This window comes from Platichthys flesus, chromosome 11, assembly GCF_949316205.1.
Source record: "Platichthys flesus chromosome 11, fPlaFle2.1, whole genome shotgun sequence".
NCBI lineage: Eukaryota > Metazoa > Chordata > Actinopteri > Pleuronectiformes > Pleuronectidae > Platichthys > Platichthys flesus.
In genome coordinates this window covers 26,438,235-26,461,051 of record NC_084955.1, presented here as the reverse complement: position 1 = coordinate 26,461,051, position 22,817 = coordinate 26,438,235, and the positions used below count along the sequence as shown (strand labels likewise).

Genomic DNA, 22,817 nt, shown 5'->3' with positions numbered 1-22,817 from the left:
ACAAACAAATCAGATGACAGAAGAATCTCACTGGGCAGGACTCAGACCCATCTCCTGGGATTCTAATGTTCACTCAGTTCAGCCACATAGATCTCACAATGTGTAGTCAACATAATAATAAATAATAATAATGAAATCCTCTTAAAAGACTCAAATCTCTTTATTTCTGAAGTCTCACCAGGTCAAAACTCCTTCACACTTCGCATGTGGATTTAACGACCAATCAAACAGTTTATGTCACCAACTGTTAGAGAGTATTTAGTCTCAAGGAGAAAGTTAAACTCAAGAAAGACTTCTGATTGGACGAGAATGAGTAATGAGTGCATGGTGAGACATCAAACAGTGGAAGGTTTCTTTTTCAGAAAAAACAAAAACAATAACAGAGAAATTCAGAGATTCAACCTGGAACATAAATTATTAGAGGGTTTGACAAATCGACGTCTGAGTCATTTGGCTCCGCCCCTGCAGCTGCCGGATGATGAGGTCAGTGGATCAGGCCGCGTCCAAGTTGTTCAGAACATCTGGATTCACTCTCAGATTTATGTCACAACAAGAATTCTTCCTGGAAAATAAGTTTGACAAACTTTATTTAATTTGATTTGTTCATGGTCCTATATTTATTCATGTTTCTGGGTCTGAATATTCACATTATCGATTATTGGATGCATCATTAACTGACGTTTATAAACGCAACTTATAACAACTGTCACAACCAGCACAGACTCAACCGGTTCCCCAGTGCATACTGGGGAACAGGTTTCTATGGAGGCAGAGCTTTATCAATGAAACCAGATCCTGAAAGATCTTCAAGGTCCGGAGAAACCGAACAAGTTTAGATGAGTTCAAATGTCCGTGAGCAAATGTTGACATCACCTGGAGGAGAAACGTTCATGTCTCTATACAACGTCAGGACAGGTGTTAATTCAGCTAATCTACTGAGTGTCTTTCAATCAGCCAATCAGGTATCAGTGTTAGATCTGTTCCGTCTCCCACCTGATCTGAACCCTGGACAAGTTCACCTGAAGTCATCAGCACCGGCAGCAGAGCGTTAGGTCTTCACCCAGAGATGTGCGTTTCTTTAATTGAAAGCCCAGAATCACAGCCAGCTGAGGTGGTTGTCCCACACCAACATGTCCACCACATGTCCACTTGTCTTGGTTTTTTGGCTCCAGTTGAAATTAGGACCATCAGGGACGACTCGGGTGTTAACAGTTCTACTGTTCATCTTTTGTCTATCGTGTGGTCAGCGTCGCCGTCGGCCTCTACGCCCTCTGTCCTGCTCTTTATCTTCCACTCATCTCCGACTTCCTCTCCTATCACGATCCTGGTCTCTCGTCTCTCCTTATTCACCTCCTTTCTGTCTTCCTCTGTCTCCTTTCCGTCCTCCTCACTATCCTCCTCTATCGTCTTATGTTTCCTCGAGTCATCTTTTTGAACATGCTCTTTCACCTCAGTCTCCTTGTTCTCTCTCCTGTCCTTTACCTCCCTCTCTATCTTCTCAATCCTCTCCTGTTTCTCCTCTGATGTCTCCAGTCCTACTCCTTCTGGTTCTTCCGTGGTATCCTCTTCGTCTTCCAGCTCCAGCAGACCAGATGAAGTGGTTTCCCAAGATTCAGGACCCAGAATGGTCTCAGTCAGGCTCTTGACGAGATCAAGTTGGACCTCCTCTGGCTTTTGACTTGTCATTGTCTCTTGTCCCTCCTCCTCCATCGGAAGAAGACCTGTCAGCCTAAATGAATCTTCCCACAGCTGGGAGAGTTTGTTCAAGTGCATTAGGGCCTCGACCATCCAGTCAACCAGCAGCTGGGCCACATTTGCTTGGAGCTGCTGGGGTGACGTCTCCTCCAGCTCCTTTGGATTTCCATCAATGAACTTTGCCCAGCGCAGCAGCATGAAGCGCTGCAGCACCGGCTTCACACAAATGTCCAGAGGCTGAAGGCTGAAGGAACAACCTCCAGGAATCATTGCAGGGAGCGTACCTGACCCACTGATGGATGTAAGAAACTGGTCGCCCATGTGTTCCCGATGTCGGTCCAAGACCAGAATCGATCTACTGGGCTGAGGTCGACTGCAAACATGCTGATGCCAGATCTTGTTAGTCCAAAGATCCAGGGCTTCTTCTACTAAGAGACTCTCTGGTCCAGCCTCCAGCAGGATGAACTCAGGCAGGACTTTCTCTCCCAGCTGCCGGTTTGCTAGCACCAGGGACGGCAGCATGGTACCATCTGCCAGTGCTGCCAGGAACACAGTTACAAGAGGTAAAGACCCAGTTAGTTCCAGAGCCTCTGAGCGGCGTGACTTGTCCTGGACTAACCTTAAATCCACAAAAAGACATAGCTCATCCATCGCAGCAACTGTGCTTTCAGACAATTTGTGGACCTTGATGATCTTGTGGGTAAACTTCCTGAAGGACGTGACTTTGTCTTCCAGGGAAGGTGGCAGGGTTCGAGGTAGTTTGGACGCTGTGCCGGTGTTCTGGATGCCCAGCTGGTGATGCAGCATGAAGCTCACTGCCCAGTCATATGAGATGCGGAAGGAGTCACTGAACCCTCCCTTCTTCTTCAGTGTGGAGACTTTGTGGAAGAGGTTACTCTCTGTGATCGGAAGCTGCTGCTCACGCATGGACAGCACCCAGGCAACCAGGCGACTGCCACCATCACCGTGGACATTCAGTTCCTGTTCACGTTGCCTCAGACGCTTCTTGGCCTCCTTCAGCCACGTCTGGATGAGCTTGGTCTCAGTAGAAAAGACCCTCGAGGCTTGGCCGAGACCATCACACAGAGCAAACAGAGCAATTCTCAGTTGCCGGGCGCTGAGAATATCGTCACGCTCTTTCAAGGGAGACAAGTTGCTTGCTAGTCGGGCGGTGCAGTTCATTGTGGATTGCAAGTCGGACACCGGATGTTTTACTTCTTTGATTACTTCCTGCTTATTATCTTCAGTTTCTTCTTCCATGTCATCGAAATCATCCACTCTCTCATCATCAGAAAAGTCCTCCACAGGGGCCATCGCCGCGTCAATGTTGTCTTTGACCTCGTCCACCTCCACTGCTCCACTACAGCACAAAAACACAAACGTTCCTCCGTTAATGAGGATGAAAGCAAAGCAAAACCAAAACATAGAAAGATGGAAAAACATGAATGATTTTGACACATTCAATTCCAATTTAGCATAAAGAAACATGTGAACACATTTAGAGATTTACCTTATTCTATCCTTGAGAAATCCAACTTTTGTTGAACCTGTTAAAACAACAGAGATGAAAGATTTAATGTCAAAAGTTTAACAGTAATAAATCCAACTTAGTTTCAGAGCTGAGCAGGAACTCTGACATCCACTGTAGACTGACCTTTGTTCAGAGGTGACAGACCATGATAGTCCCAGAAACAGCTCGGGTGCTTACACAGGTTAGCTTTACAGATGACGCAGCCGTACACGCTCTCATGTCGAATGTTCTTCAAGTTGCAGTTCTTGCACCTCTTGGAGATGGCGCTGATCTTTACCATTCTGTGTCTTTGTTTAACTACTTCTTCGGCCACCTCCATTCTCATTCCGCGGGAGCTAGCAATCTCCATGGTCTCAAAGTATTTCTGGGCACACTTGGCGAGCTGGTTCCCCAAACGCTTGCGGAAGTTGACTTGCGTAAAGAGGCCATCTTGCACCCAGGCAGGTGGGTTCTCCTTGCGACTCTCTCGCAGTACGATGAAAGCGTTCACGATGCACAGGTTGATCAGAAACCAGAAGAGACTGCGCCAGTGTCGGTCCTGAGGGATTCCTCCAAGCGGGTTGCAGGCCAGCAGCTGCTTGCAGATGTCGACCCCTCGCATGTTCTCCTGCAGAAGGCGAAAGGCCATAGGGCGATTGATGGGGTCCAAGCCGCCCACTTTGGTCTGCGACCTCCTCCAAACAGTGTCTGGTTCACCCGGAGTTGCATTCGTTGACAGGCAACCCATCTCCTTGGTGTCCCTCCAGCGAGTGGCCAGTAGGGAGCCACACTGCCTTTGCAGGAAGTCCCCAGGTTTCCCCACCTGACCCTCCTCCCACAGTTCTCTGGGCAAGATGGGGCTGGGTGGAGGGAAGGAGCTGGAGGCGTAGATGCCCTGGTTCAGAAGCTTTTGCATGAGTGGGACAGAGGTTAGGGAGTTGGCCAGGTAGAGCTGATGGCGTTTGTCCTCAAGACCCTTCACCAGCCCTGGCACCACGGTGAAGCCAGGCTCCTTGCCCGCCTCCTCCCCCACTTGGATGAAGAAACGGTGGCAGTAGCCTGACTTGGAATCACAGAGTAGCCACACCTGAGGCTGGGTCTTTGGATTCCTTTTAACTTGGCAGCTCTCCTCCTCCAGGCTTGGCAGCAGCGCCCTGTCGATGGTCAGACTGCAGTTTGGTCGGTAAGTGTTCCACATAGCTCCACCCAGGATATCAAGCATTGGCCTGAAGATGTGCAGAGAGTCACTGGGGTTATTGGTGCCGCGATACTCATCTATGGCGAAGCTGCCCATGCGGATGTTTTCAGCAATCTGCTTGAAACGTTTGAAACTCATGGCTCGGTAGAAGGTGTAGCTGTTGTCGTAGTGACTCCAGGACCAGTAGTGTGATGGGTCGGGCAGGTTCTGAATCCCCATCAAAACGACCAAGCCGATGAAACCTTTGATTTCATGCGTGGTGACGGGTACCCACTTTGGATCGAAGGCACCCAGGAACTGGCAGGTCTTAACATGGGCATTGGTCTCGTTGGTGATCAGTTCCACCATTGCTGCAGGGAAGAGGAGGTTGAAGAAGTCAATGGCATCGCTGTTCTTGGTCAGGTGGTGATGAGGCCCACTGCTCGCCATGAAGACTGCAACGGGAGACTTGGTGCTATCGCTCTCGGCTGGCTGCTTCCAAGAAGCTGCTGCCCTCCAGGATGGATCAGGCAAGTCCTTATTCTGGTCTGGTTCCTGCTCTCCTGAAGAACGCTGCTCTCCATCATTGCAGAACTGGATGTCAGATTCCACATAAGCTGGAAAAGAAGCATGATAATATATGTTATAATATTTATTAATCAAAAATCAATAGTTAAATAAGTTCCACTCAGATTAGTTTTCATGTTGTAAGTCAAAACAAAGAAGATGCATCTAAATAGATATCTGAAGATCTTCAGTCATCCAGGTCACAGTATATTCAGAAGATGTAAACTTAGAAAACACAAACAAGGCCAGTTGTCTATGTTTACTTGTACAACTCCTGAAGATGTGAATGTGGTATTCAAACTGCAGAATAACTGAAGGTCTGCATTTGCATCAGGCCTTGTGGCGACTCCGACCTCAGGTCAAGAAAAGGCCGACCTTTCCTACTTGTGTTGGAAGCTGTTGACCAATCACAACGAGTGGGCTTTATCAGGAGGGGGGCTTAAGGGAAGGTTCTCGCACCATTTTTTAAGTAAAATTTAAAGCTTTTGAAGACCTCGATAAATATAATTTAAGACCCAAAAAATCTCAACACATTTTTTGATAGAGAAGAGAATATATATTAACCTATTAATAAGCTTAATAAGATGTCAGATGAGAGCCCAGACCGAGAGCTTGAGCTATTTACTGTTTTCTTTAGTGATTAATAAATACACATTTGTTTATTTAGTTTACTGTTTTGTTAATATAAGTAGTTATATTATATCTAAATAATAATGATAAACAATAGTCATATTGTTTTATCTAGTTTTGGTAGTTTATGCTTCTGTTTTGAAGGTAGTGAGCATCTGCTGATATATATATAGATTTGTTTAATATATGGTTTAGGGGCATAAGCAGCCAGGCACCAGGGATGTTTGTGAAAATGTAAAAAGAAACCACACAAAACGTGAGACCTTCCCGGACCTGCTTATACACGGAGACGTGGGGAGTTTGGCCTAGGGGGTAGAGTGGTCGTTTTCCAACAAGAGGTTGCCGGTTCAATCCCCACTCTTCCCCATCTGCATGCCGAAGTGTCCTTGCCAAGATACTGAACCCTTAAAATGGCCCCTCATAAATGTTGAGTGTACTAATTGTAAGTCGCTTTGGACAGATGGTCAGCAAAATGACATGTAATGTAAAGAGACATTGCAAGAGACAGGGAATTGTGTGGTGTTCGTGATCTGCCCATGTGAACACCTATCATTCGGTGTTTCACTATTAGAAAACATGAAACTGTCAGAGTCTCAGTACCAAAGATTTAAAGCGATTTTATTTTGAGGCACTTTCACAAGTTTCCCATCAGCCTTTATTGCACCGCCTGCAAATTTTATACTTGGCAGCAAATATATGGTCATTTTAAGACAATTTAATTTCCGTGGATTTTAATTTAAGATTTCTTAAGGAGCTGCAGAAACCCTGTTAAGAGACAGGCGCTAAATCCAAGTGTTTGTGACAGAGGCTGAAACGAGGAGCTGCAGCGATGGGCTGTCTGAGGAAAGTGAGTCTGAACATTAGAGCATGAAAACATTTTACATTAACAACACTGACACGCAACACTTTCCTGAAGTTTCAATGTGTAACAGCTTCATGAGGCTTTTGTTTCTGATTCTTCTCTTGACACCGAACAAAACTTGACACGAGACCAAAGCCGTTTCAGATCCTCTGCACTTTCTCTGGAGAACATGTGGTAAATGTCAGAGAGAGAAACTCTCAGGTTTCTCTGTCTGCTCTATTATGAACGCTCCCTTGTTGTTTTTTCTTAATGGCTTCTCCAAGCGTTGTGCCTGTTGCAAAGCAATTCACCTCCAGAACACTAGGCGGAGTAACGTGTTTTGTTGAAGATGACCTTAGAGACGACCTCTTTGTGTGAGGCAGTCGTCATCGACTGTTTATTTACATCACCACTGCGGCTCCTCAGAGCCTCTCTCTGGAGGACAAATCCTCCAGTCAGTGACGGGTCATACTTTCGGATCTCTTCTGCCAAACGCTCTTCTATTTGTCCATATCCGTTCTTCTTAATCTTCCGTGGTTACTGCCGGTGTTATGGGACATGAAACCGGAGATGTGACTCTGGAAAGGATGTAGTTAGCAGACCAATCACAGCCTTGCGGGCTGCGTGAGGCACGTCAGCTTGTAAAGGCTCTCACGCTGGAAGCATGCGCCGGCCTTTATTGTTTGAGACGAGACGTCTTTTCTCAAACTTGTTTCTTAGATTTGTCTATATATTTAAACATCTTATAATATTTCCCTGGGATCTTCTTTATTTTATTCTATTATTTGAACTTCATTAATTATCATGATTTAAAAAAACCTTTTGTCTTGTTTTTGCTGGTGAATTACTGAAATTTGTTCTTTTTCTTAATGTTCATTTATTTTTCTTTTGATGATAAAATTATTATTTAACTATAACATACAATAAATGTTCAAGTCCATTTGTTTCAGTTGATTTTATTTTTTCTCTGTTTCTGTTGTTGGCTTTGTATAAAACTGTTTTTAAAATAATGGTTTGTTGTTGAAGTGACTCCTCGTGTTGTGTTGACGTCTCAGTGTGTGTCCTCTTACTCCTGATGCGACACGTGGCGCTGTGGTGCTCCGGGTTCTTCAGAAGGTGATCGGCCATGTGGTCGGCGTTCTGAGGCCTGAAGTCGCAGCGGGAGCACTGCAGCAGGAAGGGACTGGTGGACACAGACACACTGTTAGTCACACGCCACCTGCAGGAGGGTTACGTGCTTTAATTTGAACGGTCCCTTGATGATTTTTCTTAATGGCATGAAAAACCCAGTCACATATAATCATTTTTTGTCTTGTATAAATCAACGGTGATGATTGAGTTCAGACCGAGGATGAAGAGATTCATCCGCAGGTCAAACCCAGTCACGACGAGGATTAATGTTGACTCGACAATAAAAATAGACTGAACTGATCTTTAATGCTAAATTCAATACAAAATCCTGCTAGTCAATTAAAACCAACATGAACCCGATCAGATCAACACCCGATCGAGGAGTCTCACCATGGAGGAGGAAGTCTGTGCAGAAGAACCTCTTTGTCTTTGGAGCGCGGAACGTGGTGACTGAAAAGAGTCATCAACATTCAGACATTAATCAACTTTGAAAGCCGGTGTGTGCTACTGCAGTAACGTGTGTATCACTGTGTACTAGAAGTACTAGAAGTTCTCTTACTGTATCATGTGAGCAGCGTAGGCTCTGGAGCAGCAGCTGCTGTACGGACACAGCAGACAGTGCACGTGTGTCGGGTAGTGAGCCGACAAATCAGAGGCATCCGTTCCACATTCCAAACACACCAACCGGTCTCCGTCACACGATGACGTCCTGCAGAAGGACGACAAGTCAGAGAGGACGACACGTCAGAGACAGATCGACACGTCAGAGAGGACGAACGTGAGACAGAGGACGAACGTGAGACAGAGGACGACACGTCAGAGACAGGACGACACGTCAGAGAGAGGACGAACGTGAGACAGAGGACGACACGTCAGAGACAGATCAACACGTCAGAGAGGACGACACGTCAGAGAGGACGACACGTCAGAGAGGACGACACGTCAGAGACAGGACGACACGTCAGAGAGGACGAACGTGAGACAGAGGACGACACGTCAGAGAGGACGACACGTCAGAGAGGACGACACGTCAGAGAGGACGACACGTCAGAGAGGACGACACGTCAGAGACAGATCAACACGTCAGAGAGGACGACACGTCAGAGACAGATCAACACGTCAGAGACAGATCAACACGTCAGAGAGGACGACACGTCAGAAACAGATCAACACGTCAGAGACAGATCAACACGTCAGAGAGGACGAACGTGAGACAGAGGACGAACGTGAGACAGAGGACGACACGTCAGAGACAGGACGACACGTCAGAGAGAGGACGAACGTGAGACAGAGGACGACACGTCAGAGACAGATCAACACGTCAGAGAGGACGACACGTCAGAGAGGACGACACGTCAGAGAGGACGACACGTCAGAGACAGGACGACACGTCAGAGAGGACGAACGTGAGACAGAGGACGACACGTCAGAGAGGACGACACGTCAGAGAGGACGACACGTCAGAGAGGACGACACGTCAGAGAGGACGACACGTCAGAGACAGATCAACACGTCAGAGAGGACGACACGTCAGAGACAGATCAACACGTCAGAGACAGATCAACACGTCAGAGAGGACGACACGTCAGAAACAGATCAACACGTCAGAGACAGATCAACACGTCAGAGAGGACGAACGTGAGACAGAGGACGACACGTCAGAGAGGACGACACGTCAGAGAGGACGACACGTCAGAGACAGAGGACGACACGTCAGAGAGGACGACACGTCAGAGACAGATCAACACGTCAGAGAGGACGACACGTCAGAGAGGACGACACGTCAGAGACAGAGGACGACACGTCAGAGAGGACGACACGTCAGAGACAGGACGAACGTGAGACAGAGGACGACACGTCAGAGACAGAGGACGACACGTCAGAGAGGACGACACGTCAGAGACAGATCAACACGTCAGAGACAGGACGAACGTGAGACAGAGGACGACACGTCAGAGAGGACGACACGTCAGAGACAGGACGAACGTGAGACAGAGGACGACACGTCAGAGAAACATCACATTAGAGAAATGAGGACATGTCACCTGTTGACTCGGCGGTTGACTGCTCTCTTGATTGGACATCGGGGGGACCTGGAGAGAGCAGGGTTGCTCTGGATGGGAGATCTCTGCGGCTCTGTCTTGATGTGAATTGGCTGGACGAGGGAGGAGGGGGTCTGGAGGAGCCGCCCACCTGCTGACGACATCGGAGGCCTGAACTTCACGTAAGTCCTGATGGTCACCTGGAGATGCAGAAGTCAACATCAGTACTGACAAAAACACTTGTGTTGATTTGATTTCAATCGGTTCGTAAGGTATTGACAGATTGGAGATCAGTAAGGTCATAGACAGCTGACCTTTGACCCCGGTGGCAGTCCTTCCAGCTGAGCAGGCCGACGAAAGCTCCGGTGGTTTTCAAGTTTGTGTTGCATTTTGTCTTTGAGGAGGACAAACTGAAGACGACACCTGTTACAGTGGAAGGCCTGGTTGATCTGCGACAAGATACAAAAAAGGATCTTCAGAAGTTTCCCCCGGAACAGGCAAGGTAATCATTTAACATAGGAGCTCTCCGGCTGGTGAGGGTGTGGTTAGTCAGCGTGGTTACCTGGTGTCTCAGCAGGTGCTGCTGGTAGTTGATGGGGTTTGTGGTCACCTTCAGACAGAAAACGCAGAGCAGGAAGCGAGAGTCTCTGTGGAAGCTGGCAAAGTGCTGTAGGACATCGGAATAGAAGGAGGAGCGAAACGAACAAACCTGCAAATCACAACTGAGTTAATTCCAAGACTAAACCATTGTTAGGTATCACTGGTCAAACCTCAGAGCTCAGACCCACCTGGCAGGTGTAGGGCATCTCTCCTGGCTTGTGGTTGGACTTCATGTGGTTCAAGAAGGCCGGCTCGTTCTCAAACGCCCACTCGCATATACGACACATACCTGAGACAGGGAAACAGTCAGGTGGGTCCAGACCAGAGTCCAGACCGGTCAAGACTCAGGGCTCCAGAGTGCGACCAGAAGTCTGTGAAGTGCGACTAAAAATGTTCCTTGGTCGTACTGGTGCACAAATGTTTATATACAGATATATAGTTATATATGGGAGCAGTCAAGAAAAGGTACAATAGGTGTTTTATTTCCGTGCCTAGGGGCAGTGAAGTCAAGACAAAACACCTAAGTCCCAGCTCCATGACATAGTCCAGAAAGTAAGGTCACAAGTCAGGTCCAGGTTTCAAGACAAGTCTAGGAACATTGACATTTTTAAAGTGTGGTTCTTACTGGGGGAGGGGACGGAGCCATGCACCTGATCCTGGTGGGTCTGCAGCTGGGCTGGAGATGAGAACTGCCGGTAACAGAACCTGCAGCACTTCTTTGCATCAGCAGCACTGACTCCAATTAGCTCAGAGTGCTGGAGCATGTGCTGCATCAACCTAGACAAACACACACACACACAGGTTATTGCAGGTTAACACAGACCACTCTACCCCAGACAGCTCAGGTGTGTTCAACTGTTCAGGGGCTTCGGCGTGGGCAGGTGCCCAGTGGTCGTACCTCAGGTTGTTGTCGGCGAGGTGTGTGCAGATCTGACAGGTGAAGGTGGAGGTTTGGATTCCCAGGGGTTGTGGCCTCCTCAGACTCAGGTCACCTTCAAAAGTCCCATAGTAGAACTCCTCCACACTCATCACCACCCGGTGGGGGTCGGCGGATGGTGCTGTGGTCATGCTGGGACGAGAAGCTGCAGGACAAGCAGAGACACACAAACACATTGGTCACATTACATTTCATTTTTTTTTTTTTTGCATCTGAGACAAACTTGGGTTGTGCCCCAATTCAGGCACTGCATAGGTCACAGCAGCGCAACTAGAGTGTCCTATTTGGAAGACTCCCCCAAATGTGTCCATCCATTTCTGAGCAACGAAGGATCCAACAGGTGATCCCTGTCAGGTCCTACTATCCCTGGATTCATTAAGTGCCAGTGATGAAGTCAACGAGCTAGCAATACATGTCCCTGAGCAGCAGTAAGTGAAGCTGCTCAAAGCAGCTAACGATCAAACAGTGGGAGCAGAGGATTCAAGTAGGAAATCCTATAGGAACCAGACTTCTTGTTGCCTGGCGCTCATGGACTTCTCAGACCACGGACACAACGCATTCCTAGGCCGAGTTTCACTTTTTCACAGCGACAGCTTGCAGAAAGGAAAGTGTTGTTATGAACAGAATGGAAATGGTACCGGTATTGATTATTGGTCCACTCGTAGTGCTGCTGATCACAGCGAGTCTGGTGACTCCGTTGGCTGAACTAGAGGGAAGGGCGGGACTCCCTGCCAGCTTCAAGGTGTTGGCCCCAACCAGTTGGGTCATCTGGAAGTTAACTGAAAAAAAAAGTCAATGCATCAGTCAATCAATCTGATCAATTCTGGTCAGACACTCCCTCCCTCCCTCTGTGTGACTGACTTGGTCCTGGCGTGCTGGTGTGGATGGTCAGTGTGGCAGGTAGCTGCATGGCGGTGAAGGTGGAGCCAGACTGAGTGGGACCCCCCGAGGGGGCGGGGCTGGCTCTGGTCTGGACAGTCTGACCCTGGGGATGGACTAGGGACACACCCACTCTTGGTCGTACCAGCTGACCCAATGACGAGGCTGCAGGGACAGGACACATCAATGACGATCAATAATCAGATCATATTTCTGATTATTACCTGATGGAGTTGGGGGGGTGTCTTACACTGGATCAGGGTGAGTGGCTGGACTGTCTGACCCGGCTGCAGGTTCAGGAGCAGGGGTGTACCAGGGTTCACCACCGTCTGCACTGGGAAACCCTGTACAGGAGACAGAGGCGTGACATCATGGTGACATCATGGTCATTGAAAGGAGAAGAACAAAAAGCACAAGGTCTTTAAAAAGAACCCCTTTCACAGTTTATTTTCTCTTATTGTTTTAAGATGCATGATTCATATGTTTTCTCCGTTTCAATGTCGCATCTTCACAAACAACTAAACACAGAGAGCCCCCCCCCCCCCCCAACACTGAACCCAGTTGGAAATAAATCCATAAAATAAATTTGCTATAAGGGCCGTCAACACCGAGGCTGAAATCGACAACTATGAATATTTATTGTGGAGAAGTTTCTGGAAGATGTACAAGGAGCTTTTAATTGGTTATGAAACAATCTTATTTTAATATCACTGCCTCTTTATAAAATGCTTGTTTTGTCTATAAACAATTCTCAATGAGTCTGGGGTCAGGACGGATTACCCACGGAGTCAGAGCAGCGATTTACACAGTCAGGCTGGATAGATGGATTTCTTGTACCCAGATAAATGTATTTAATACTCAATGTTAAATGAGTTCTAATATGTTTTATCATCTTTACTTGCATATGGGTTCATTTTTGTGTCTTTGTTTTTATATGTTGAATATTTTTGACATTGACAATCATCAAATTGTTATCAGCCCATATTTATCACAATTTGTCTCATAGATCTTGTGAGACGAATCAACTCACTCATTTTACCAGAACATGTTTTTGTCATTTGAGGGAGGTCAAACTGTATTTATCAAGTTTCAGGTCACATGCCGACCGTGTCTCTCATTCACAGTAAACACGTCAGATAATGGCGAGCTTACATTAGCTTGTTATTCAGTTAGTGGTTGTAAATATCAGGTCACAGCTAATCTTTACGTAAGAACGTAGAGAACCAAGACGTTTCTTCACTGGCCTTGGTGTCAGACTTCCTCTTTCTTTTCCTGTTGTACAGAATTAACTGTTTCTCAAACGTGTCCAGGTCGAGGTGTGAAGAACACGTCCGGCTTTTCTTCAGGTGTGAAACGATCCTGAAGTATTTTCCTCCACATCCTCCACACATCACCATCTCTCCTCTGCTTTCAAACGTCCGACCTCTGTCATCTTCAAATCTGAAACGTTCCACATTCGTCTAAATGAAACGGAGAGAAACGAGTCAGAGCAGCACGTCGCAGTGTTTCCAGTCCGACGGTCAGTCACAGGCGGCTCTGAGTGAATCGGCTGGACACGTCAGAACTGATGATCAGCCCGAGTGCTGCTGCAGATCAGCTTCACACTTTCAAATAGAAAATACAGGAACTTTACAGATGAACTTCAGTCTTAGTGTTAATATGATATTTGTTGTTGTCGCGTTAGTTACAAGTTGAGGACAGTAACTCAACTCTGTTACATTAGCTATCATAGATTCTTCCTCTTAAAAAACGAGAGCAGTCAAAAGGTTATAAGCAATGAAATGAACTTTATACGACACCGCAGACATGTAGCTGGGGGGATTCACCACTACTGCACTTTTAGTGATCTTGGGGACATCAACAAAGGACACGTGAATGTCCGTCAGAGGACATCCTCTCAAGTCCACATTTACATGACATTAATTCCAGCCTAACAGACCCTAGCCTACTCACGGATACAGGAAGTACAATCAGTGTATGTTTCAATGCTTAGCATCAATTGACTCCACTGCCCCGACATGTGTTCTTCTTCAGTTGTTTAGCTCAACAATTCTGACGTCACACCTATATCACGACCTTTGGTGTCTTTGTTTTATTTTCACATACTTGTGGTTTACGCTCAGCCGCGACAAGCTGACTTTCTGGGAGGAAGAATTGACGTCAGGGACCAAGCAGATTACAAGATGGATGCTCAGTAGTGACAGTGAGGTCATGTGACTGTAGTTTGTTTACTAATCAAGAGCATTTAAGAGCAATTAATAGCACCAACATGGGAAGCTGTGTGTGCGTCACATTCTCAGAGGTGAACAACCTTGTGGGCTCTTTTGATGGGAGTCTGATCTTATGCTGGGAAAATACCAATTCATTTTGGGTCATTTAAGTTTAGTTACTAACGAAAGTGGGATTTGGTGTTTGATGGGTGAACTCTACTCGGGCGGTTACATGGTTTATACTCATTTGGTCTTCAACTCACCTCGTACACAGTCGAGTACACAAACTCTCAGATCACACACAAACAAAACTGTATTACACAGGTGCTACAGCAGTCGTTCTTTAGTTGTTTATCTGCAGCAAAGTGCGGCTCTGCATGTACTGGTGTAACTTTGTGATCACATGACTCCGCAGGTCGTATTGTCTCCCACTCTCAGGAGTTTGGAACAATGACTGTAAATAAAGACGACAACAAATCTCCTCTTCCTCCGGAAATTGAGCTAAAATATCTGAGATACTAACGCTGCAATCTTGTGGTGATGACATCATTTACAGTCAGAGTGTGTGTAGTAGTGGAGCCGTGGTCCCACACATACAAACACTTGACCAATCTCGAGTCAGCTGTCAACGTCACGTTTTTTGAATCACCAACTAATTCAATCCAGACTGATCAGAAACTTGAACAAACTTCAGTGAAATAAAAATGACGTGAAATGACAGAAACCATCTCTGACAAACATTTAACGTCTACTAAAGATTTTGTAGTTTGGTGCATGGCCCATCTGCTACATGGCGACAGCGGGCTTGTGACCTATACTGCAGCCTGCCAGCAGGGGGCCATCTAGCTGTTGTTTATCTTTATTTACAGTCTTTGGTTTGGACCAACAACTAATGACAGTGATAGACACGATTTAACGGCTGAACATCAGTAACTTCAGAAGTTGTACACTTCGAGGGGAGCTGGACTTGCTTGTGTTGTTTCAGTTGCCTACAAACACTTGACTTCTGAAGTTACCAGGACTGGGATGACTGAGACTCCACTAAAACCGGCCAATCAGCTGATGAGATGACATTCACAGATGTCAGCAGCCAACGTTTACATTTGTGTCGTTGTCAGCGTTTGATCGACAACATCATCATCGCTGCTGCAGGAAGTAACGGTTCTACTTCTACACACAAACTTACACACTCACAGAGTGTGTTTGTTTTCTGTACCTGCGTGGTGAGGAGAATGGGCTGGGCACTTCCTGTCCTGGGGTTTGCTGGGAGGAGAAACGTCCCAGCAGCTGTCTGCGTCAGGATGAGGGGGGGGCCCTGAGTCACCAGGGGCGGGGCTGAGACAGGTGGATTGGAGGAGGTGGGGAGGCATGGGGGGACAGGGGGAAGGGAGGAGGTGACCACGGGGGGAGAAGGAGGAATCATCACTGATGACACCGGACGAAGAGGAGAAGCTGAGGAGAAGAAAACAAGTTTCACTTAACGCCATCTTTAATCACTGCCTGTGTGTACAAGCTGGTTCTTACATCCTACTGGGGACAACAGGGACTGGTGTTACCATGGAGACAACACTGACATCCTCACAGATACAGACATGAGGTTCAACATCAGGGTCAGGGTCAGGGTCAGGGTCAGGGTCAGGGTTAGGGTCAGGGTCAGTGGAAATGTTAACAGTGGAACAGGTTAGTGTCTTTGCTTGTATTTCTTCACGTCCTGGTCCAGAGGAACTCAGGTGTAGATGAATGAGATTTCGACGTCACACAAAGTCACACACAGTCACACACAGTCACACAAAGTCACACAAAGTCACACACAGTCACACACAGTCACACACAGTCACACAGGTACCTGAAGATGTGATGGATGGAGGTCTGGGGGGTGGAGTCTCCGAGGCTTGAAGAGCTGGAGAATCCTCCACTGGAGAGAAACGCATGTTATATAAAGAATGTTGTGTGTCCACGTGTTTCTGTGTATGTGTGTGTCCCACCTGGTTGTCCATAGTTGTCCCCGTAGTCCATCTCGTCTTCCTCCACGCTGTCGTCCACCTGTTGCCATGGCTCCAGCTCCTCCTCCTCACACTCCATAAACAGCTCTGTCTCCATGTTGCTGTGGAAACCACAGAAACATCTGGATTCACAATATGTAAATAAGACGTCAGCTTCTGACTTACATTCAATCTAAATACTTAATATTATAACTGAATAGTTTAATAAGATTATTATCTTAATGATAACATTATTATGGCTGAACTTAGTTTGAATATTATCTTAATGAAAATATTATTATAACTGAATACGGTCCAGTTAATCTTTTATTGTTTTAAATGAACTTTAATACAAAATAGTTTTGAATGCTGTGGTGGACTAAGGGGTGCAGGGTCCCCTTCGGCCGCAGGGGGAGCCACTTCCCGGGTCAGGCCTCTTTGTCCCAGCGACGGACGTCATTTTGAGCGGGTAGTGAACCGGGTCAGACCGGTTCGGACCGGGACCTGCTGGACCCGGTGCCTGAGACACCGACCCCGCCGCGCACTTCGGTCCTCCGTGCGTCAGTTACAGAAGCACCGCCCCCCCGCCAGCACATCACTTACACACCGATGGCCTCATACACGTTCCCGCCGGACGTGTCCGCGCGTGACCAGGAGCCGAACCGGGCCGAACCGGGCTGAACCGGGCTGAACTGGGCCGGTCTTACCTGGGCTGGAGCCGCACTTCTCACGCTTCTTCTTCACTCACTCTCCAAGTCGACGGGAGGCGGGACTTCCCCCTGGTGCTCTAGTCGCAGCCACTCATTGGACCATACTGGTACCACGTCACTTCCTATTTAGACCGCGCGGCCTGTCATTGGTCAGAGTGCATGTTGTGGCGGTGCTTTGCGGGTTTTCAGGTTTGAAGTGGTTACACGCCCCCCAGCGGCCGAACTCAGGACGACATGGACCGAGTCAACATGTCCGAGGACGCCATTTTGTTTTTGTTGTGTTTGTATGGAAGCCGGGCGACATGCTCTGACGTCACAGGCTACTGTTATAATAAATACTCATGCTAATAAAACTGTGTAACTCTTTAGTGAAATCAAACATCTATATTTATATATCGTAAGAGAAACTTAACTGAGTCAGTGAGAGAATAACTGAAACATTTCAAAACATTTCAATGAAGAAATAAAACTGTCAAATAACAATAGGAATAATCAAAACATTTTATTTATACGGCACCTTTCAAACAAGAAATGCATATAACCATAGAAGAAAGAAAGTGATGAACGAGTGCAGGAGTGTGAGATATAAAGAGAGAGAAATGATTTAAATAAAGACAAAGTTATCAAAGGTGCATCTCCCATTTACTTTGGGCTGTTGTTGAGAAGCTCTCGATCATAAGACAACAATAATAACATCAATAATTATTATTATAATGATGATAATAAAAATAATGAGAATTTTAAAAATTATTATAATAATGAGAATATGTGTTGAAGATGTGTTGTCTTGTAGATATGTTGTAGATGTGTTGTAGATGTGTTGTAGCTGTTTTGTAGATGTGTTGTAGCTGTTTTGTGTTGTAGTTGTGTTGTAGATGTGTTGTGTTGTAAATCTTTTGGGTTCTGTTATGTGTGTTTTTTGTTCTTGTCACTGATCTCAGATCAACTCAGTTCAGGATAATCTGCTCTAATCTTAATCTGTTAATCTGCCCTGCCCCCGGTCCACGGCCCCGCCCCCTGGCCTGGCTCTGCTCGGCCTCAGTCTGTTCCACCGGCAGGATGCGAGCTGCAGGAGGGTTTCTGCTGCTGCCTTGGCCCATGGCCTGGGCAGGAGCTGGGGCCGGGGGGCCGGACATGGGGCCGGAGGAGGCTCGGGGGGGTCTGCTGCTGAGGTGCGGAGCTGTGCTGGGACTCACTTTGATGTGTAAGACGTCTCCTCTCATTTCATCTCTCTGATTTCAGGTCAAACTCAATGATTCAAAACTTTTTTTCTTTAAAGTTCATCGAACTCACTTTAGTTTTCAGCTTCTTTTCACACTGAGGAAAAGATCACTTCTGTCTCATACAACTACTACAGCAAAACATTCATGTTCTGTTTAAAAAACTTCAAATTATAATTTATTACTACCAAGGATTCCTCATGTTGTGCTGTTGTCTCGGTGCTAACAGCTCTGTGTCTGTGAACAGGCGCGGCGGTGGTGAGGCGGTGGATCGCAGGTGGAGTGTGTCGTTGTCCAGCTCGTTTGGACGGGAAGACCGTCCTGATCACCGGAGCCAACACCGGCATCGGCAAAGAGACAAGCAGAGATCTGGCACGCAGAGGTCAGTGTGTGGGACATGTATATATTATTATTATTATGAATGTAATATCGTTTTAAATGATATTCAATTGGTTGTGACTTAATCAAGTTTGATGAATTAAATTATGAATTTAAAAGTAAGCAGGTAAAGACCCGACACTTGCAGAGGTCAGATGTCAAAGTAATCTCAGAGGCTGACACCATCTGAACCGATTACAGGGATTATAGTGTGTGTTGGTGTATGTCTGTGTGTCTGTCTGTTTGTGAGTTCAGTGTGTGTGTGTATGTGTGCATGTGAGTTCAGTGTGTGTGTGTATGTGTGCATGTGAGTTCAGTGTGTGTGTGTATGTGTTCTCCAGTCAAGTTGGTTTTTATAAATCAATGTTTGTGTGAGAAGTAGCGTACGCATCCTTCAGACCCGGTTTGGTGCGTACAGCTATAAATGAGGCCCCTGGTGTGTTTGTGTTGTGGACCAGGGGCCCGGGTGGTGATGGCGTGCAGGGACCTGACGCGGGCGGAGCAAGCGGCAGAGGAGATCCGGCGGACGACAGGAAACGGTAACGTGGTGATCAGACACCTCGACCTCGCCTCTGTTTATTCTGTCAGACAGTTTGCTAAAGATTTCCTGGACAGTGAAGAGCGACTGGACGTCCTGATAAACAACGCAGGTGAGTCTTTCTCTCTGTCTGTCTGTCTGTCTGTCTATGTCTGTCTATGTCTGTCTACCCGTTTGTCTAAAACTGTCTGTAACTGCATGTCTGTCTTTCTGTCTGTCTGTCTGTAGGCGTGATGATGTGTCCAAAATGGCTGACAGAAGATGGCTTTGAGACCCAGCTGGCTGTCAATCATCTGGGTCACTTCCTAATGACCAATCTGCTTCTTCCGAAACTGAAGAACTCCGCCCCCAGTCGAGTGGTCAATGTGTCATCCATCGCCCATCGGGGAGGTTTGACCTCTGACCTCTGATGTTTGTTTTCAGCGTCTTTTGGATTATTTTTAAAACTCATACATGTTTTTTTCTTCAGGTCGTATTGACCTTGACGACCTGTTCTTCAGCAGGAGGCCGTACAGCTCGTTGGAGAGCTACCAGCAGAGCAAACTGGCCAACGTGCTGTTCTCCAGAGAACTGGGCCGACGACTCACAGGTCCCCACAAACACTCACACTCACAGGTCCCCACAAACACTCAACATCACACTCACAGGTCCCCACAAACACTCAACATCACACTCACAGGTCCCCACAAACACTCAACAACACACTCACAGGTCCCCACAAACACTCAACATCACACTCACAGGTCCCCACAAACACTCAACATCACACTCACAGGTCCCCACAAACACTCAACATCACACTCACAGGTCCCCACAAACACTCAACACCACACTCACAGGTCCCCACAAACACTCAACATCACACTCACAGGTCCCCACAAACACTCAACATCACACTCACAGGTCCCCACAAACACTCAACATCACACTCACAGGTCCCCACAAACACTCAACATCACACTCACAGGTCCCCACAAACACTCAACATCACACTCACAGGTCCCCACAAACACTCAACCTCACACTCACAGGTCCCCACAAACACTCAACCTCACACTCACAGGTCCCCACAAACACTCAACATCACACTCACAGGTCCCCACAAACACTCAACCTCACACTCACAGGTCCCCACAAACACTCAACCTCACACTCACAGGTCCCCACAAACACTCAACCTCAAACTCACAGGTCCCCACAAACACTCAACATCACACTCACAGGTCCCCACAAACACTCAACATCACACTCACAGGTCCCCACAAACACTCAACATCACACTCACAGGTCCCCACAAACACTCAACCTCACACTCACAGGTCCCCACAAACACTCAACATCACACTCACAGGTCCCCACAAACACTCAACATCACACTCACAGGTCCCCACAAACACTCAACATCAATTATTATTAATTATTGGTTAAGAGCAAGTGTGGGCGGGACCTTGAATCACACACTTTGACTGTAATAGACGTGAACTCCACCAGATGGAAGCGTTGTATCTAAGATGTTTTCATTTAATTTCTGAAGGAATTATTGTCTTGATTCTTTATTTACACCTGACACAGACTGTCTATGTGGTCTTCAGGTTCTGGAGTTTCGTCGTTCTGTCTCCACCCGGGTGTTATCCGGACTGAGCTGGGTCGTCATGTTGAGGGCTGGTTTCCCCTGCTGGGGGCGCTGCTGAGCCTCCCCTCCCTGCTGCTCATGAAGACACCAGTTCAGGGCGCTCAGACCAGTGTTTACTGCTCCATCACACCGGGGCTGGAGGAACGATCCGGATGCTACTTCAGGTAAAGGCTGGGGGAGGAGTCTGACACAGATGGTAATGGCTTTGTATCTATTTGGCTCTTTTCTAGTCTCGATGACTCAAAGCTCTTTACAGTTTTACATTAACACATTCATACAGTGCATCTTTCAGCACACTTTGTTGTTATATGTTGTTTAATATTACTTATTTATGATTGAGTTGTGAGCTTAACTGAAATATTCTCAGTAGTCATGTGGACATGGGGTGTTCAGGAGTTTTGCATGTGAAGAAACAAAGAGAAAATCAAGTTGTTTCTCCAACATGGAGGAAGTGAAACGGAGTTAAAAGCTCAGGAAAAGTTTCTGAATAAAATCATTTTATCACATCAGCTGAATCTGAAGATCTTTTCAGACATGACCGGAGGTTCTGACATGTTCTTGACATGTTCTTGAGGTTCTCGAGTCAATGTCTTCCCAAGTCTGAAAAACAGACGTGTGTGTGTGTGTGTTCAGTGACTGTGCAGAGAAGGACGTCGCTGCGGGGGGGCGGGACGATGCTGTGGCGAGGATGCTGTGGGAGGAGAGCGCCCGATTGGTTGGATTAAAGGACACATGCTGACGGGGAAGAAAAGAATCAGACAACAGCGCCCCCTGTTAGGAGGAGCGCTTCAGCATCACTGTGATTGACAGCTGACTAGAGCCAATCAGAGGCATCAGTCTAGAGTGAAAACAATATCAATGAATACAACTTTACTTCATACATCATAATAATATAATAAATATTCATTAGTATTCAGCAAACATGGTATAAAAATATTGTTTTTCTGCAGAGTGAGTGGAGTGTTCTACTTTGACCTCTGACCTTTGACCTGTGACTGTTTGTTTGGGTACAAACTTTTATCTTTATCACCAACATTTTTCATTTCTGTGAAAGTTTCATTTTGTTTTGTGGATTAAATATAATGATGATAACATGATGATGTGTCATCAGTTTTATCTTTGGATTTAATACATTGGTTAAATTAACATCACAGTTTTATGTTTATAAACTGAAACCCAAAAAATGTTTAACTATAAAAATCATCTCCACAAACATCTGTCAGTGGTTACCATGGAGACCATGGAGCCAAGTCGTGCTGGTTCTGTTGAAAGGTGGTTAGCATGGTGGCTAGCATGGTGGCTAGCTGCTAACTTCACTCACAAACACACTGTGACGTCATAGAACCATAAAGAGACGAATCAGTTCAATCCGATGTAATTCATGTTTTACGTTTAACAGTGGAAATCTGTCGTCGCTGAGTTTTCTGATCGAATCAATCAACAGAAAGTCAAATGTCATTCATGGTTAATCATTTTTTTTAACTGTTTTTGATGATGATGATGATTGTTGGGGGTTTAGGAGATAACCCCAACAATCATCATTGTTGTTGCGAACTTACTGTCTAATAATCAATACTGTAACCTTCTACTTTTACCTACACCATACTGTAAAGAACTTTGAGTGGCCATCAAGAAAAGATCCGTATAAATACATTTATAAAAACTGACCCCTGAGCCTAAAACCTGTCTTCTGTGTAGTGACCAGCAGGGGGCGACTCCTCTGGTAGTTTCTATAGAAAGTGACTTCTCACTTTATAACGTCAGTGAACATTCAGGAGTTTCTGTCTCAGTCTCTAGTTTCAAGTCTTCTTCAAACAGCTGATGGTCATTTAGTGAATTATGATCATATAGAGTCAAACAGACCATAAAGCTCCAGATGTGTGTGTGTGGGGGGGGGGGGGGGGGGTTTACAACAGTGTGATTGACAGCTAGTACCGTCCAATGGATTTTAGGTGGTAGTGTAGGTGGGCGTGACCTCGAGATCTCAATTCATGCTCCAGCCCCTGATCCTCAAAATATGGTCACTTCTGGTTTCAAACAACCAAGAAGTGAAACTGAGGCTGACGTCATGATCTGTGGGCGTGTCAGTAAATAATCTGCACATCTGCCTGACCCACATTGTTGATCTAAACACACA

At 46.5% G+C, this 22,817-nt stretch overlaps 2 protein-coding genes across 7 annotated transcripts; one reads left to right on the top strand and one right to left on the bottom strand.

The window, feature by feature from the left end:
- Window positions 1–141: 141 nt before the first annotated feature.
- Window positions 142–17,134, bottom strand: pogzb (pogo transposable element derived with ZNF domain b). Of its 6 annotated transcripts, none has more exons than XR_009923754.1 (20): window positions 16,205–17,134; window positions 16,066–16,134; window positions 15,436–15,671; window positions 13,254–13,469; window positions 12,260–12,353; window positions 11,992–12,174; window positions 11,769–11,909; window positions 11,092–11,275; window positions 10,819–10,970; window positions 10,382–10,482; window positions 10,156–10,302; window positions 9,908–10,042; window positions 9,597–9,793; window positions 8,111–8,260; window positions 7,942–8,001; window positions 7,491–7,603; window positions 3,350–4,999; window positions 3,206–3,242; window positions 994–3,055; window positions 142–562 (listed from the first exon to the last, which is right to left on the bottom strand). XR_009923754.1 is itself a non-coding variant. In XM_062398333.1 (20 exons), exons 2-20 carry the CDS (start codon window positions 16,317–16,319, stop codon window positions 1,222–1,224), a joined length of 5,814 nt encoding a protein of 1,937 aa, XP_062254317.1. In that variant the 5' UTR covers window positions 16,320–16,323; window positions 16,805–17,134; the 3' UTR covers window positions 142–1,221. The 6 variants fall into 6 exon arrangements, 4 of the variants coding, with proteins under 4 accessions (XP_062254317.1, XP_062254320.1, XP_062254319.1 ...); XR_009923755.1 differs by having other exon boundaries at window positions 1,020–3,055; XM_062398333.1 differs by having other exon boundaries at window positions 142–3,055; window positions 16,205–16,323; window positions 16,805–17,134.
- Window positions 17,135–17,915: 781 nt separating this feature from the next.
- Window positions 17,916–22,347, top strand: si:dkey-23o4.6 (retinol dehydrogenase 13). The gene is made up of 7 exons (XM_062398375.1): window positions 17,916–18,115; window positions 18,379–18,513; window positions 18,968–19,159; window positions 19,276–19,437; window positions 19,517–19,636; window positions 20,640–20,844; window positions 21,314–22,347. The coding sequence occupies exons 1-7, from the start codon at window positions 17,971–17,973 to the stop codon at window positions 21,417–21,419; spliced, it is 1,065 nt and encodes a 354-aa protein (XP_062254359.1). The 5' UTR covers window positions 17,916–17,970; the 3' UTR covers window positions 21,420–22,347.
- Window positions 22,348–22,817: the final 470 nt, after the last annotated feature.

Coding starts and splice junctions, on each gene's coding strand:
- pogzb (XM_062398333.1), bottom strand. CDS start 16,319: ATGGAGACAGAGCTGTTTATGGAGTGTGAGGAGGAGGAGCTGGAGCCA. Junction 11,276..11,768: donor TGGACCAATAATCAATACCG/GTACCATTTCCA, acceptor CTTGTCCTGCAG/CTTCTCGTCCCAGCATGACC. Junction 10,303..10,381: donor AGATGCCCTACACCTGCCAG/GTGGGTCTGAGC, acceptor TGTGATTTGCAG/GTTTGTTCGTTTCGCTCCTC.
- si:dkey-23o4.6 (XM_062398375.1), top strand. CDS start 17,971: ATGCGAGCTGCAGGAGGGTTTCTGCTGCTGCCTTGGCCCATGGCCTGG. Junction 19,160..19,275: donor CGTCCTGATAAACAACGCAG/GTGAGTCTTTCT, acceptor GTCTGTCTGTAG/GCGTGATGATGTGTCCAAAA. Junction 19,438..19,516: donor ATCCATCGCCCATCGGGGAG/GTTTGACCTCTG, acceptor TTTTTTCTTCAG/GTCGTATTGACCTTGACGAC.